The 17,667-nt window shown below is 38.3% G+C and overlaps 2 protein-coding genes across 4 annotated transcripts in view; both read left to right on the top strand.

Moving 5' to 3' along the window:
- LOC144630148 (uncharacterized) overlaps positions 1 to 17,589 on the top strand; it is a 41,446-nt gene extending 23,857 nt beyond the window's left edge. The window contains exons 2-3 of one of the 3 annotated variants that reach the window (XM_078488440.1): positions 16,386 to 16,462; positions 17,248 to 17,589. In XM_078488440.1, coding sequence (XP_078344566.1) covers positions 16,386 to 16,462; positions 17,248 to 17,477 — 307 coding nt within the window. In that variant the 3' untranslated portion in view covers positions 17,478 to 17,589. Of the gene's footprint in view, positions 1 to 16,342; positions 16,463 to 17,247 lie in introns of those variants that run through there. The other 2 variants (XM_078488438.1, XM_078488439.1) reach the window with 2 other exon arrangements.
- On the top strand, positions 1,739 to 10,526 carry LOC144630807 (macrophage mannose receptor 1-like). The gene is made up of 9 exons (XM_078489168.1): positions 1,739 to 1,855; positions 4,017 to 4,121; positions 5,765 to 6,169; positions 6,777 to 6,800; positions 7,355 to 7,533; positions 8,386 to 8,605; positions 9,043 to 9,185; positions 9,942 to 10,108; positions 10,440 to 10,526. Exons 2-9 carry the CDS (start codon positions 4,019 to 4,021, stop codon positions 10,468 to 10,470), a joined length of 1,272 nt encoding a protein of 423 aa, XP_078345294.1. The 5' UTR covers positions 1,739 to 1,855; positions 4,017 to 4,018; the 3' UTR covers positions 10,471 to 10,526.
- Positions 17,590 to 17,667: the final 78 nt, after the last annotated feature.

The raw sequence follows: 17,667 nt of genomic DNA, 5'->3' as shown, positions 1-17,667 counted from the left end.
ATTAGCAAGGGCAGCAGTCTTGTCACCCTTTGGTTGCCGAACCTTTTAGGGAGCTAGGGGTTCTGATTAGCAGGGGCAGCAGATCCCCATGCTCCATGTTGCAGTTTCTTCATTTTATACGGTTTGCTCATTGAGTTTTAGGTCAGGGTTGAGAGAACAGATTGGCAAGGGCAGCTGTTCTCTTTCTCTGTACTGACGGGCATTCCTTATCGTGTTCTAGGCAATTTCAGTTTATTCCATATGTTAACTGTTGGGGAATCCCCCTCTGCCATTGAATTCTGAACTGTTTAGCACGGGCAACAGTCCAGGTTATTTTTATCTTGTAATACCTTTTATTCTTGTAGACAGGGTAGGGGAACAGATTGGCAAGGGCGGCTGTTCACCCTCCCCTTTTGATAATTGGTCAGTGTTTGTTTTAGTTTCTGACCTTTGTTACTTTGTTTCATGCTGTGGATAATGGAGGGAATCCCCCTTCCGTGATAAATTGTATACTTTGTGGGCTGCATTTCCCTTGGGTGGGGCGGCAGCATGATGTTATCATTCTGCTGTGGCGTTTTTGTGCCCTCACCTTTACTGGGCTCAACACAATTTATAGAACCATTTGTTTTTGTAATTTATTCAAGAATGTTTTAATCATTAAATCGGCTTTGGGTCTTTGCCCTTAGCCATTTTACTCCATCTGAAATTGTCTGTCTTTAGTCGAATGCCCAGTAAACGAGCGCGGGTATGCAGCCCATTAGTTTGTGAATCCCTAGCCTGGGGAGGGGAGAAAGGCATAAATAAATTATTTGCCATGCGAATAGGATTTTTATGTCTTTCTTCCCTGTGAATTTTGTTTATTTTAATGATGTAGCACTGTAGGCACGTGTGTAAGCTTATTATGCAACAGATATTGTTATGTAACAGTATAGGTCACGTGCGGGGCCTGGACAAGGGGGTATGGTTTTTCAATGTATTGAGCCCCCCGCTTGTATGTCTTGACTCATGGCCTGGCTACAAAGCAGTCAGTCATTCATTCACTCTTGCTTTTTCCTCGCTGGATGACACGTTCGTTTTTCAAAGTCCCTCCTCCTCCCCTTGTCCTGTCCACTTTGTTTCCTGTGGTATTGTTAGTTTGGTTTTCTCGGCGTTTTTGTGCCCTCACCTTTACTGGGCTCAACACAATTTATAGAACCATTTGTTTTTGTAATTTATTCAAGAATGTTTTAATCATTAAATCGGCTTTGGGTCTTTGCCCTTAGCCATTTTACTCCATCTGAAATTGTCTGTCTTTAGTCGAATGCCCAGTAAACGAGCGCGGGTATGCAGCCCATTAGTTTGTGAATCCCTAGCCTGGGGAGGGGAGAAAGGCATAAATGTGTTTTAGACGAAATTTTAAGAATCAATAATCACTGAGAGCTCGTTTTTACTTTTCATACAAACGCAGAATGTCATTAAAGAAATTGTTTAGTACATCGTGAAAATGAAGCAAGGGATTAGACTGAACCTGTTTTTGAATTCTTGTAAAGCAATAGCCGTTGTCAAGACTGTGAAAAAATTTCTGCATAACGCTAGGGTAAAAAAAAAGCAACCATTTTAATGCAGCCAATCACCAGACTCGAAATTTCGTTAACAACCACATGCACCGCCTCATTCTAGTGCCGGCTGTTTGTTTGTCAGATTTGTCGGAGAAAGTCACGTAAAATCGGTATGAGAAGTAAAAGTTTTGTGAATTTGTTTCTTTTAAGTTAAAAAGAAATTGCAGCAAAAGACCGATCGCTTATACATCGTCTGCAGATATTGATCACTTGGGATCCGATCTGAAAGAACGGCATCTGCAGCAAAGATTGAAACAATTATTCTCCTCATTACTAAGGTAGGTAAGATCTCAGTATTCGATTATGGTTCAATTTATGGCTTAAATGTTCATCTCTCGGCGATCTTTGTATGCTACAGAAACTTTCCTAGAGACTTTTCGCACCAATATGGCGCCGAAATAGCTTCTTTATGGCGCCAATAGGGCACCATTAAATGGAGCTATAAAGGAGCAAAAGGTACGAGTCAAAAGAAGAAGCAGAAGTTACGGGCATAATGTGGAGAGGTGGGCGGTATAGGGAAGTTTAAATAAGAGCGCCATAAAGGAGCAGAAGTCACGGGTCGAAAGTATAAGCACAATTTACGGCCATTATGTGGAGAGGTGGGCGGGAAGTTTCAATAAGATTTGATTGTAAGAATTGGCGCACGGTTGGGGCATAAAATCCTGGCCGTCGCGCGCACGAAGCGCCATAAAGGAGCAGAAGTCATGGGTCGAAAATAAAAGCAGAAGTTACGGGCAGGCTGCGGGGAGGTGGGCGAGAAGTTTCAATACGAGTAGAGTGGAAGAATTAGCGCACGGTTGGGGCTGAAAATCCTGGCCGTCGCCCGCACAGAGCGCCATAAAGGAGCAGAATTCAAGGGACGAATAAAAAGGAAAAGTTACGCGCATAATGTGGAGAGATGAGCGGCAAGTGTCAATAAGAGTAGAGTGTAAGAATTAGCGCACGGTTTTAAGTCTTAAAAGACTTTAAATCCTGGTCGTCACACCCCGCCTGATAGCGCCATAAAGGAGCAAAAGACAAGGGTCGAAAGTAGAAGCAAAAGGTTTTGGCATTGTTAAATTAAAAAAGAAATGATGATGAGAACTGATGAGAGCTTTAATTAAAAATCAACAAGATGTGAATAAATAATAAGTACAATAGAACAATGTTCTGTTTTCTAACTTTAAAGAAAATTTGGCGGAAAGTTAACTTTCAGATTCATTTTCGACTTGGATTTTGGACGATAGATTTCGGGTTGTTAAAAGTTGATTGCACAACACCTTGTTTAGATATTTTTTTACCTGTTAAAAATTAGCATATTAATTTAACATTTGCTTAGTTTCAAGAACAGCATGATATGTGGACTTTGATCAATTGTTTTCTCAACTAAAAATATGTCTATTTGATTGTATTGAACCACGTGAAAAAAACGCTCATTAAGATGCAGTGAATTTATTATTATATTTAATGTAAATTTATCAACATTTGGCCAGTTATCAACCACAAGATTATCAATTTTTGCCATGGCCGATTTAAGATTATTTCAACTAAAATGACCAGATCTCAAACAGTTTCATTTAGTAAGTGGATATTTAACAATTATTCCACGAGCTTGGATATAAGATGGTAGATACAAGTGGAATAATTGTTTTATTAAAAACGCCCATATAATTGCAAATGTTGAGCTCCCCAGCTGTTTTCGTTGAAGCGTATCGGCTGCCACATTTTTGTCAATGGTATATGAGCTCATATACCATTGCCTGTTAACCAATCAAAACTCAGGAATTGCAATATACCATTGCTAGTTTTTAATAAAAGATTGATATGCTATTTGTCATGTCTTTACATTTACATCCAGTTTTTTATGTTTAATATATCCTTGTGTTGCTGAAGCAACTGAGGCTACACCACTAAAACTAGTTGCTAAACAACTTTTAAATCAGCTTTTCTTATTTTCCTTTTTTTTAAACTTTTTTATAAGACTGTTTATAACACCAATACTTTTTATGACATGCGAATAAATATGATTTCAGTTCGTGTTATTTCGTATTCCCCGACGGCCCTGGGGCAACGGAGGTTTCGCTCGAAAGTACAAAGACATACAATCAAAATTATGGCTGGGTTTCCGGTAAAACAGAAAAAAGTTAAAAGCTGGAAGACCCTTGAGCTTAAAAGTTACCTGCAGGCTAGAAGGATACCAGTAGCAAATCATTTCCCTTCCTCATTTCAATTTTCCCAAAGAAAACCATCAAAACTGAAAATATATATATTTATAAACTTCTTGGTCGTTCGTTGATATTGCCTGATGAGTGTGGTCATTCTTTGATCACACGAAACAGCCCGAAAACAGAGTTGTCGCAATAAAACGATGAATTGAAATCTTACTACTTTTTATCATTATAATTATATATTTATATATATACTGTATTCTCTGTATTTCTTTTTCTTATCTTTTTACAGCAATGAAAGCTATTAAGTACACCTGTGCTGTTTTGCTGTTGTCAGTTGCATACTTGTCAGCCGAAGTCCAGCACATCGAGGAAGCTGATCGAAGCGTGAAAAATGGTAAAGGGTTTTCCTTTCTTTCTTTCGAAGTATCACGTACAAGTCGTAGTAATTAAGCGATTGAAATCAGTTCTTCAGTGTCTGTATGACAACCTTCCTAAAGAACATTAGTGCAAAATCTTCAAGGGTGTCGATAGAACGCTTGTAAAACATTCTCAAAAAGTATCTCTTCAATACTGTAGGTCTAGTCAGGCCTAAACGTGGAGCTCCACAGTAATATATTTCTTGAGCACGGTTCCGACATGTAAATAACGTTAACCCTATTCAGCCCGGGGGGGGGGGGGGCTTTTGAGGCCCGCGCTGACTTTGAACGCTTTTTTTTAAGCTTTAACCAAACGCTGCCAAACGTACTAACGCCCCGTCCACACTGACCCGGGTAAATTTGAAAACGGAGAAATTTGAAAACGTTTTCCGTCCACATTAAAATGTTTTCCGTCCACATTAACCCGTGTAAATTTGAAAACGATACGCAAGTAAAAGTAAAAGTAAAGTCTTTATTTAACGGGGGTAGCACTAAAATAACATAAAAATACTAACAAACCAGTGGCCCTCTAAAATTATTTACAATAAAATATAAAAATACACTATTTCACGCTCCAAGTCCAAACGCTCATTGGTGAGCGTTTTTGAAAAGCTCCGTTTTCGGTGACCGAAAACGCTGTTTCAGTGTGGACGGTTGGCCTTACCGGAGAAAAAAAGATGCGTTTTCAAATTTACCCGGGTCAGTGTGGACGGGGCCTAAGTTTATCTAAAATTTATCTGCGAATAATTTGAATAGGTTGTTGTGTCAGGAACTTGACATCACCATGACAACGGCATTTTGACAGGCATGTTTTCCCAAAATTTTAATTTTCGTGATTCTTTTAATGAAAATTAACATTTTTTGAAATTATTTTCACCTTTTTAAGGTTTCTAAGCACCTTTTTATTAAATTTGAGTACTTTGCAGTAATTTTGGGTGGTTTTCTGACGTTTTGCAAAAATTTTGCAATCCAAGATGGCGGCTGTTTTGTCACGTGATGTGAATTGTCACGTGATGTGACGTCATCATCCCACGTGTCGTATACCAAAAGATAGATATTCGGAAATACTATACATCCTTTAAGTTTCATTGTTATTGCTTAAATATTGTGGAAGTTACATATGGGGGGCTTTTTAACCCCTCCCCCCCGGTCCCAGAAGGTCCGAAAGCCCCGTCTGAATAGGGTTAAGCTCTTGCATTATGGCGTATTGCAAACAAACTATTCGGTTTCTCGAACCAATTTTCATTTCCCTTGGAGGTTCGAGAAATCGGGACTTTACTGTAGCTTATATAAGGGAATTCCCTCTACACTACCTGCCCCGGTCATTTCGGCCTGTAGTTGAAAATCAGGGGTTGATACGAGGGCCTCTCAAGGACGGAGGTCCATGTTTTCTTGTTACCAACAAAATGCCCTTGTGTTCCTTATGTTCCCTAAAATTATTTTTCCGATTTTGGTGCCCCCTGTTTCCTTACATTTGCTCTTGTTCCTGTGTTCCCATTTTTATTTTCCTTTTGTTCCCATGTTCCCAGAAATTAAATGGCTATGTTCTCTTGTCTCTGTGATATGTGGGTTTTCACTGTACACCAAGTGATTTCGTGATCATTTCTGCCCTTTCATTTAGGTTGTTCAAAAGGCTGGTATGCATTTGGCAACTCCTGTTACAAGTTTGTGGTGAAATCCGTAGCAGTGCGTGGTCTCAGCTGGAACGATGCTCGTCAAGAGTGCATATCTTACAAAGGAGACCTCCTCAGTGTGGCAGACAAATTAGAAATGGATTTCATCGATGAGATATCTTCACGCTTCGTTTACCACAGACAACACTTATGGATCGGGCTAAATGACCAACGCAATGAAAACAAATTTGTCTGGAGTGACGGCACGTCGTTTAATCCCTCAGCGTATAAGAACTGGGGCCAGGGTGAGCCAAGTATCCATAGTGGAGACCGATGTGCTGTTCTGTTTAATAAAGCTTGGGATGACGTCGTTTGCACAAAGGAGTATGGCTTTATCTGCGAGAAACCAAAGGGTAAGAAAATTCAACCGCGTACCTCGTTTACTTGATATATACATCTTATTAGACATTTACAAGTCATGCAGTATTTTGGTTATCCCGAAGTGCGAGGCAAAAAACAAATGACGGGTGAAAATGTACAGCGATACTACAACCTAAAATGTCTAATAAAAGACTTATTATCCAACGTTTTCTTTCCCCAAAAAGCTTACTTGCCACCTTTTTTTAATCTTTCGCACAGTTAGGGGAATGAGACTAGTACAAACATTGCGAGATTTTTGTGCTCTTTTCGCGCGTTTTTTGCACCCTACGAGGCAGATTTGGATAACATGCCATATTCTAGCAAATTTGCCACCAAATCGGATCCGCGAGAAAGTAAGAACATGTTAAACAGCACGTTTGCAATTGTGTTAAATTAAGGTATATGTTCTGAAGACCTGATAGCTCAGTGGTAGAGCATTGCACTGGCAACGAAAAGGTCGTGGGTTCGACTCCCGCTCAGAGCCTGAAATTTTTTTTCAGGTCTTCAGTAGTGTAAGGCCGCATTTGCATTTATCATATATATATATTTCATTGCTACTCCTGGACACACATTCATTTATATACTTTTTTTGTTTTACAGAAATACCTGTCACGGGCGCGAATAGTGAGTAATTTGTTTGTTTGTTTGTTTGTTTTTGCTTGTCTGTTTCTTTTGTATTTCGTTTCATGGCACGTCTTTTGCAATTGTAAAACTTCTTTAATAGACTTCTGTTTGTTTCGTATTTCTTTTCATAACGTGCCCTTTACAAGTCATTTGATATACAAATAGCAAAGATACATAACCGTTTTCTTTATGTTTTAATAGAGTTATGAAGCGTAATATTATTTTAAGAATTGGGTGATTGCTAAATTGTTTATTTTTGTGTCGCTACCTTATAAATCTTGTGTAACTTAGACTAAGAAAATCCGTCCCCATCAGTCGTGAAGAATAAAAAAATAAAAACAGGTCGGAATAGGGTTAGTGACTATTGCGAAACAACCGATTATTTTCTTGACATTTGATGCAATGTAATAAATCGGCATTAAATTTTTTAGGTCTTTTTGAGGGTCTTCCTTGGCTCTCCTGAATGTTTCAAGGATTTTTCACATTGTTCTTAAACGTTATTTCTTTTGACATGAAGGATGGATAATTGCTCATTGTATTTTTGTCGCTTCTAGAACCAGTTATCTGTTCTACCGGTTGGACTACTTATGGCAAATCCTGCTACAAGTTTAGTTCTGACACTAAGAATTGGCATGATGCTAAGGCAGATTGTAAAAAAGCAGGAGGGTACCTGGTGAAAATAGATGATGATGATGAACAACATTTCATAACGGTCGAACAGATCAAAACTGCGGTTAGTTTAACGAGTAAAATTTAGCTGTAGAAATCGTTATTTTTTTTTACTGTAGTTATTTTTGCATAGCAAATCGAATTTGTAGTGAAAGCAAACCGTAAATAGCAAAGAGGAACAATTAAGTTGAAAATATGTATACAGCAATATGTGATGGTACATGTTGATTATCACCTTTTTTCTTTCTTTTTTTTCTTTGATTTTTTTATTCACCTTCGTACGACGGACGGACGGACGGACGGACGGACGGACGGACAGACGGACGGACGGACGGACTGACGTACTTATTGCCTTATTCATATATCTTTTTATGTTTCTGTGAACCCGCATGTGACGAAGCCAAGAACGCGTTTGAATATCGAGAATAACTAGACATCACGTCTTCTGCACACGTTCGAACCACTTAGCAAATGACAAAACTGTAAAATAGCTGTTCTTAAAAAGTTCACTTAATAAAAGCCCGATAAAAATTTCGATCTACGATCCTCGTCAGTCGTCCGCCATTTAGAAATACGTATATCGTTCATGTAAGAGACATTAAAATGGTCCATGCTTTCTCTTAAATACCCAATCTTACTCTTGTGCATAATTTCGTTGTATTCTCCATATAGCTTATATTCATGATTAATTCGGGTTCGCCTCTGGAGTAAACGGGGGGAGGGGTCTATGATCTTATGTAAGACCCTTACGCCTGGCCATGCCATGCTGATGAGTCCTAAAAAGTACGAAACAGCTGTCCATGGCTGCCACTCCACGGGTAATAGGCTGTGCACATGCGTACAGGGTCTTGGCCGGACCGTGGAGATGTGTCGTGTGACCATTGCATTCACTGGTTTATATTACCGTTTTTTCAAGTATTCAAGTTGGATTGGATTACACGATATATCAAATGAAGGGAGCTACACGTGGGTATATGACGACACAGTACCCACTCATGCTCACTGGGGAATGGGTGAACCTAATAACCACAACTATAAAGAAGACTGCGTTGCAATATGGGGAGGCGCTTTGGCTGGCTACTGGAACGACGACAGTTGCAATGCCTGGAATAAATACATCTGCGAGAAAGACGTTGGCAAGTGAAACTTCTTGGAATGCCTTGTCTCCTTATAGAATACAGTACAATATTTTATTAGTTCATCCAAAATGGTTTATCAGAACTAAGACCCTTCGAATCATTAACCCATCGCAAAATTAAAGACATTCTCGCGTCCAGAAGAAACGCGAAATTATTTACCTCATGTTCAAAGAGCGGCCTGCAGGGGTAAAATGGGAAATGGGATTTGCCTCTTTTTTCCACAGGGAAAATAGTATTTTGGTCACAGGGACTGGGAATTACAAGCAGAAAATGGGAATAGGACGGTGGTATTGGCAAAAAGTAGGTTTTAAAATGGGATTTGTGCAAAACTTGAACTGGAAATGGGATTTATTCCTTTCCCCCTCCTTTCTGGACCCTCTTAAAACGACAAACAGAGAATATTAATGCATTTGGTGCCTTTTTTGTATTTATAGCGGATTGGAATGCTCATGGATGTTACACGGTGGGGAAAAAGAAGGTTCTTAACAAGATATTTGGAAGATACAGGATCACAGGATTAGTCGACAAGTGCAAGGCGGCAGCAGAAAGACTTGGCTACCACGTTTTTGGCGTTGGAGTAAGTGTTATCAATCTAACAGTTAGATCATGGGCTCGAAACTTCTGTGCGCTGATAGCTGATGGGACAGCACGCAGAATCAACTATCACCACTTTAGCAGAATTCCCACTAAAGTTAATTCTTCTAACTTAACGATTTTAGGTTATTTCCGCAGTTTAAAGTATAATTAATTTTCATACATTTTTTACATTCCGTGTTCGCTCGAACCTGCATACTGACAGCTTATGGTATATTTTATTTACATACAACAAACAGTATAACTTAAGGCAGGGAACCCGCAGCAGCAGGGCCAATTACTGCGGGCCCGAGACATAAAACAGCTAAAGGTATTACAAAGCTTTAATAACAGCATATAATAGGGTCGAGTAAGCTGCAGCAGGAATTGCAGGTTGGCCATACTGACTTCCAAGTACGCGGGTCGTCTGGGTCGTAGCAATTGGAAAGTGCAGTAGAGTAATAATTATAAGACAAGAGTTTGTGCCGGAAAGTAGGGAGGTTGGCATTAACATCCAAAACTTTTAAAAGAGTGTTCCACACACGGGATGATCTATTTATGGAGGATTGCTGAAAGGTAGTGGTAGTGGTAGTGGTATACGAGTAGCTCAGCCGTCAATCAAATTGTCACATTTGCATCAATATACCTGTTACAATGCCAGCAAATATGTTCTCTTATTATTTCATCCTATAGCGAGTGACTGGAGACATATGAATCCATTTCTTTGTCATTATACTAATAAAATGTGTTTGTTCCACAGGTTCAGGGGAAAAAGATCAAATATACTGTGTGTGTCACAACCACTAATGGAAAGCCACGTAAAAATGGAAAATACGGAAAATTTGATAAGAAATTTAGAGGTTGTAATATTGACCCATTTGGACTCGGAGCGGGAAACAAACCAAACATATATTTTGTTTACACCAGGTATGTAATTAAAAGTAAAAAAAAGCACAGCATTGTGATTCCAGTGTACCCCTTGTTTTGTTTTCTATTTAAGGAGAGTCTTCACTTTACTACTTTCAAGGATTCTTCTCACCCGTGACCACTGTTCGCAACCCGCGGTATCCGCGATAACTCGTGACATTCCTGCATTCAAGATGCATTCGCAAACTTGGTCTGTCGCCACCATTCTTCGTTATTGACGGTCACTCGTGCGAAATATTTTAGACACGATTATTTACTTTTCTGCATTCAAACCAATTCGTTACTATTCAGGTATCTGTAAACTGTATTTTAATTTTATGCTTCTTTTCAGGGTCAAGGGCAGAAACAGCAAAGCAAATTAAAATTGCCTACCTTAAGGGACTCTGTTGACCTGGAGATGCTGCAAGAAACACAAGTTGAAGTTAATAGTTGAAGAATGGTAGAGGGGCTGTAGTTGCTGAATCGGCGATTTTTTGGACTATATGATAGACGTTTTTGGGAAAAAGTAAAATAGAAAAACACATATATTAACATTTTTATTCTCGGCTTTCGTTGACGTGTTTGTTGTTGTTGGCGTTTGAATATTTGAGAAAAGGGTATTGTAACATCAGGGCTTGTAGAAATCGTTTGACATTAAGTTTAGACTGCTTTCTTTTATGGTTGTTGTTTATGTACTTCGACTCACTTCGGTTTTATTCTCTGGAAGAATAAAAGGCGTATATAAAGGCGCTACCTCACGCTAGCGAAATAGTGATTCTTGTCCTTTTTATTATTTTATTTTATTATATAAACTGCAGTGGTATAGCGAGTGGTAGCAAATCGAGAAAAATGGTATCACACATGTGTGGATTAAAATGATATCCACACATGTGTGATATCATTTTTGACCAATCAGCTCGCAGAGTTTGCCGTGTTTCAATGCTCAATAAGCCAAATTTTATCGATATTAAGTCGAACCATCTTTAAATCTTCCTCGGCAATCTTCGGAAAACTTCGGAAAATGTTCGGACTCATTCGTACGACCTTCGGAGAACATTTTGATAATAAACAGAATAATACATGGTTGCTTGGATATATGAAATTTATCTTCGAGTGTTCAAACCGATATCTCACTCGTTCGCTGCGCTCACTCGTGAGCTATCGATTTGAACACTCGAAGATAAATTTCATATCTCCGCGCAACCATGTATTATCCTCTATACAATTTATGTATCTAATGGTACCTGCCAGACCGGCAGCCGTTATATTTTTTGAGTTCCATTCCTGTTCCAGGATGACACCCTTTCTAAACCGACCTGGTGAAACCCAACTTGGTAAGGAGCTCTGTTTCTCCCTCCCATTGATAAAATTATGACATCGCTGGCCCTCGTTAACAAAGCAATTCTCTGAGAGTTTTATTCCTTCTTGACCGGGCCGATCTTGTTCGTCGAAAAAATGCTTAACCTTTGAAAATGAATATGTAATGAAATTAACGATCATTATCTATTTGCTGGGAGGTGGCGGTCAGGAGGATTTTGGGGAAATCACTTGGTTTAGAATTAAGTAAAAGGGGGGTAGCTCCATTAATTAAGACACGAAGGGAGATGTATCATATTGAATCTTAGGCTAAGATAATCGATTTTTTAAAATAGATTCACGACCAAAAAAACATTGATGCTTGAAGTTTGTAGTCACTTTCGGCCTTACGGCCAGTTTGCCACTTGGGGATAACAAGACTCAGGAAACATTAAAACATTATTTTAATAAGAAAACCTTTTTCATATTTGAACACTCACTACGCCCAACTGGCAAACTGCCCGTGAGGAATTTGAAAACAAAGTCAGCTATCGTGAATATATTATTGAGCACAAAGGTTCTCGATGCAGTCGAAAAGCAGATAGTTAGAAGTACTGAACTTGGCAGCTTTATTTCTCCCCAGAATAGAAACGCTCTGCGATGGAAACTGGTAATGGGTTTTTCTAGATGTTCTTTTTTGCAATGCTAAGATTTTTTTCGAAAATAAATGAGCGAATACAAGATAGGGGAGCTGAATATAAATTATCTGATTTTACCTTGCACGCGTCACAAAATTTTGCTTCTTGTTGCGCTGTCTGTATTTGCTGTAGGTTTCTGATCACTCACTTTTTTTTTGGTAAGGTGTTGGGGATCATTATCCTTGCAGATCACCGATAGTTTGGCTTCACTGTTCCACTATTTGTGCGTCAGTTGACATTAATGCATCAGCGTAGCATTTTTAGATAAAATTTTACCAGTATTTTGTGCAGCGAGTTTCATGTTCAGGATTGTCATGAAACTTCCTAATACAAAACTTGAGAGCTCTAAGGCTTATTTGCTAAAATTTAGGAGAAATCTGTCGTCGGGTTTTAAAACTATGGACATTTTTGGTAAAAACTAGATTTTGAAAATATGTTAAAATCTCAAACGATTTTATTCCGACTGAAAAACGAATGTCATTTTCCGTAAATTCGAACATTTTTTATTCAGGACGCAGAAATTCGAAGAAATCGGTGAAATCTTTCCTGCCAAAAAGCGCGATTCAAAAATACAACTATCGCGTAAATAAATAGGTTCGGGCCACGTTAATGGCACAAAACTGATGCAATGAATTAGACTAAAACACGTTTTCAGCCTGTGCTGCTTTTGAATTTTTCGAAAAGCAATAGCCGTTGTCAAGACTGTGAAAGAGTTTTTGCATATCCTTAGGCTAAACTAAGAGTATGTTTAATGATTGCCGAGTTTTTTCCTTTGAAAGTGCAAGGCCTCTCTTCTAGCATAAATTGCAATTTTGCACTCAGCTTGAAGCGAGTAGCTCTAAGCAAGAAGTCATAAAGACCCAACATTAGTAATTTAAATAATCTCATTAAACGTAACTTTTAAAATCAAAAATCGCCAAACGTAAAATTTCATCAAATGTTTGTAAAAGCAATAACCGTTGTCAAGACTATGAAAGAGTTTTTCATATTCCTAGGCTAAACTAAGAGCCTTTATTTTAATGTATCCAATCACCAAACTCAATGATTGCTTAGTTTTTTTTTTCTTTGAAAATTCAAGGCTTCTCTTCTATCATAAACTGAATGTTTTGCACTCGGTTGTAATGAAATGCATAGTGTCTAAGCAAGAAATTATAATACCAAAACTTTAGTAATGTAAACAATCTCATTAAACGTAACTTTAAAATTTAAAAATCACCAGCAGTTATCTGTTGCTCAAAATTTTATAATTTTTTTGTACTTTTTAAACAAACGCAAAATGCTATTTCAAAAATTGAAAAGCAAAAGACTGATGCAAGATATTAGACTGAATCACTGTTTTTCATTCCGTGCTGCCTCTAAATGTTTGAAAGAAATAGCCGTTGTCAAGACTGTGAAAGAGTTTTTTGCATATCCCTATGCTAAAAGGGGAGTCTCCGTTTTAATGCAGCCAATCATCAAACTCAATGGAGTCTCAATGATTGCCGAGTTTTTCTCTTTGAAAATGCAAGGTTTCTTTTCTGTCACAAATTAAATGTTTTGCACTCGGTTTTAAACGCATAGTGTTCAAGTAAGACATTATAATAACCAAACATTTTTATTGTGTTAATGATCTCATTAAACGACGCAACTTTAAAAAAAAAATCGCCAACAGTTATCTGTTGCTCAAAATTTTATAATTTGTTTGTACTTTTTGGACAAAATGTTATTTATAAAATTGAATAGCAAAAGACTGATGCAAAATATTAGACTGAATCACTGTTTTTTTCTTTCATTCCGTGCTGCCCCTAAATGTTTGTAACGGCAAAAGCCGTTGTCAAGACTATGAAAGAGTTTTTGTATGAAAGAGTTTTTGTATGAAAGAGTTTTTGTATGAAGAGTTTTTGTATGAAAGAGTTTTTGTATGAAAGAGTTTTTCTATGAAAGAGTTTTTGTATGAAAGAGTTTTTCTATGAAAGAGTTATTCTATGAAAGAGTTTTTGTCTAAACTAAGAGTCTCCATTTAAATGCAACCAATCACCAAACTCAAAACTTCATCAAAAACCACCGCCTCATATTATTTCAGGCTATTTGTTTATCAGGGAAACTCAGGTAGGATCACTTTGAGACGTATTCTTTTTTTCGAATGTGTTTCTTTAGAGTTAAAAAAGAAACCACAACAAAAAGACCGATCGTTTATTCGTTTTATGCAGGTTTTGATCACTTGACATCTGATAGAACACCACCTATACCAAAGATTGAAAACATTATTCAATGAAGACTATCCAAGGTGGGTAAGATCTCAGTTTTAGCGACCAATACCGCATAGAGCGCCTTTTGTGGCTCAATTTAATTTAAGGTTCAAGATTTCATTTCTTGGCGATCCTAGCATGGAACTTTACTAGAAGTATGTTGCCTGATGATTACAAAGTACATGTGAGCACTTACTCTTTAATGCGTAGCTGATGGTGGCCACAGTCATCTTGGAAAGCGCGCGTTTGGGGATTAAATTCTTGCTTTATCAATGCGCCTATAACATGTAACGATTGCTTTTGGGGAGGGAAGGATTACAAACCAAATTTCCGAAAGCACTCTTAACATATATCACAAAAACAAGTGCAATTGCAACCCAATTATTTTTGGCCATCAATTTCATTTTGATCCAGCCTTAACACTATCACTAATAGAAGAACTGTAGGTAACGACACTTATGCAAAAGGTTTGACATTTGGTTAAAGAGGAAAAGCAAAGAATAGTTTATATCAGTCAGGCAAAATTTAGTCAGGATATATCAGATTCAAAATCCATGTATACTAGATACAGTAAATAATATATTACATTTTTTTCTTAAACACTTTTCATAATGAACATTGACGGCTGTAATTTCTATTATATTTCGCATCGTACTAGAAACAAAATTAATTTAGCTTACCACAAATAATAAAAATGTATGCATTAACTTCAGTCTTGATATCGCCGTTTTACAAACTTGCCAAAATCATTCTCGTTGTCAAAAATGCGAGATTTCATGCGCTATATTCCTTCTTCGCTGTTCGGAATTAACTGCTCCGCATTTGCGTAAGCGGAGGAATTTCACACTTTTCTGCCCTGTATCGACTATCTGTATAAAACAATAAGCATTTATTGACTGGCCCGAAAGGGAGAGAGTGCGATTGTTTTTCCCTGAGACCCACTCTTTCCCGTGGGCAAAGTCATTAAGTGTTTTGTTATACCTCCCGACTGAAAATAAACGCTTTGCTGTCTGTATTCACCACTAAATTTTCCTTTGGCTGAAAACGACATGAATTTAGTTATTGAAATTGTTTACAGTGCGTGGTGCTTTGAGCTTTCCAATTCGCACTCAGAAATATCCTTCTTTGAGTCAAATCAAATTTTTGTGTGTATAAATAATCTTTACATTTCAACTCTTTTTTTTCGTTTCAACTCCTGAGTACAAACAAAACAATGAATAAAAGCTTAGCTTTTGCCCACAACTTCGAATTTCTTCCCGTTTATACCGTGGTTTCGAGCCGCACGCCCTGATCACGTGTAAGTTCATGGTTCAACCTGTTGACGCCCTAGGAAGTTAATGAGTTTTGTTGGGTGTTAATCAGTTTTGACGCGCGTCACGTGATACGTTCGTGTAAACAATTTTTTTTGGAAAAATGCTTATTTGTTCTTGACAAAAATAGAGACGTTTCGGGGAAACCCCTTCTTCAGTCTAAAATGAGCCGTTGATACAATGCACGTTAATTGTTGCGCGCACAATGGCGTGGATGCGCTTAAAAGTGTTGCGCGCGCGAGCCTAAGCGAAAAAGAAAAATTAATAAAATTTAAAGTCAACGTTCAAGCCTTTAAATTTTATTAATTTTTCTTTTCACTTAGGCTCGCGCGCGCAACACTTTTAAGCGCATCCACGCCATTGCGCGCGCAACAATTAACGCACATTGTATCAACGGCTCATTTTAGACTGAAGAAGGGGTTTTCCCGAAACGTCTCTATTTTTGTCAAGAACAAATAAGCACTTTTCCAAAAAAAAATTGTTTACACGAACGTTTAATCCAAAATGCTACACAGCAATACTTTATTTATCTTTTAAATGTCACGTGATACGTTCTCGTCCAATAGAAAACTGCGATTCAGTTAAGAGGTTATAACAATCGCTCTTGACCTTTCATGAACCATAATGCACACAGTATCTTTCTCCTATTTTCTTACATGTTTTCTTTTATCTGGAGAATGCGCGCAAGTGATTATTGCTTTTTGACTCGTCTATGACCTTAATTTCTTATACTTTCTTTTACAGCAATGAAGGCTTTCAAGTACACCTTTGCTGTTTTGCTGTTGTCTGTTGCATTTTTGTCCACCAAAGCCAAGCACATTGAGATGGCTGATGAGCAAAATGGTAATTTTTCTCTTTTTTTCCTTTTGAAGTGTCAAAAGTCTGCGTAATTAAGCGATTGGAATTAGTTCTTCAGTGTCTGAATGAAAACTTCCCTTTAGAGCATTAGTGCAAAATGTTAAAGGTCGTTGATTGCATGAGGGTAAAACTGTTTCAAAATTTTTGCAAGGGATGAATAAACAGTCACTGAAAGTTTCAGCATTAAAGAGTAAATCCTCTTTTCAAAATTACAAGGAAACCTCAAGAGGGATGGCATCCGCCTCCAACCACCTGGTACGCCCGGAAGCTTAAAGGTCGGGACATACTAGGCGACACGTCGCTGCAACACGTCGCGGCGACATGTTGCTGCGACATGTCGCCTCGTGTGACATGGTGCATTCTTGCGACAAACCAGTCGCTGCGACAAGATTTTGTCGCTGCGATGTATCGCACGAATTCAAACCAGTTTGAATTCGTGCGACACATCGCAGCGACAAAATGAGCGATAGCAGCGTTGTCGCAGCGTGTGTACACGTCTGCGACAAATAGCTGCGACAAGTTGCTGCGACAAATTATAAATTAACCAATGAGAGAGCGTCATGTATTTTCGCCGTATTGAATTGGAAAACTAGTTCACATTCCCACCCTTCCAAATTCGCTATTTGTGCACCGAACAAACACCTTGTATCAGCGACTTGTTTTTAAGCAGTACACACGGAGCGACTCGTCGCAGCGACCTGTCGCTGCGACTTGTCGCATAGTGTGTCCCGACCTTAATGCGTTTGCTTTTTTTTTAATTTTCCTTGCAGATCCTCTGGCAAGGGGGGTTCCATACGCCACGTACCTTGGTAATAAGGAGGATTGCGATACCGTCGTCAAAAGGTTTAGGTGTGACTGCCACTTTATTGCTTGCCACAGAACAACCGCATGCAGCCAGACTGTAAAGGGCGTTAAAGTCTACTGCCGAACGTTGCGTGACAAAGTTGATTACTATGCTATGACGAAGGATGATTGTGGTTGCCAATTTTTAGCAGAGTAGTTAGTCACGCAAAATGCGTGCTTGTCGGGACAAAACAGAATAAGCAGTGGTAATATTGGTGTAATATTGGTAGTCACAAAAATAAAATTGAATGAAAAAGTTTCACTGTCAATTTCTATGATTTTGCCTAAGGAAAAGTGTCTTTGCACGTTAGAAAAGGGGAAAATATGACAGATAAATACCGTATAAA

The sequence above is a fragment of the Oculina patagonica genome, chromosome 11 (assembly GCF_052425735.1).
Source record: "Oculina patagonica isolate OP01 chromosome 11, crgOcupat, whole genome shotgun sequence".
NCBI classification, from domain to species: Eukaryota; Metazoa; Cnidaria; class Anthozoa; order Scleractinia; family Oculinidae; genus Oculina; species Oculina patagonica.
This window is presented reverse-complemented; position numbering and strand designations above follow the sequence as displayed.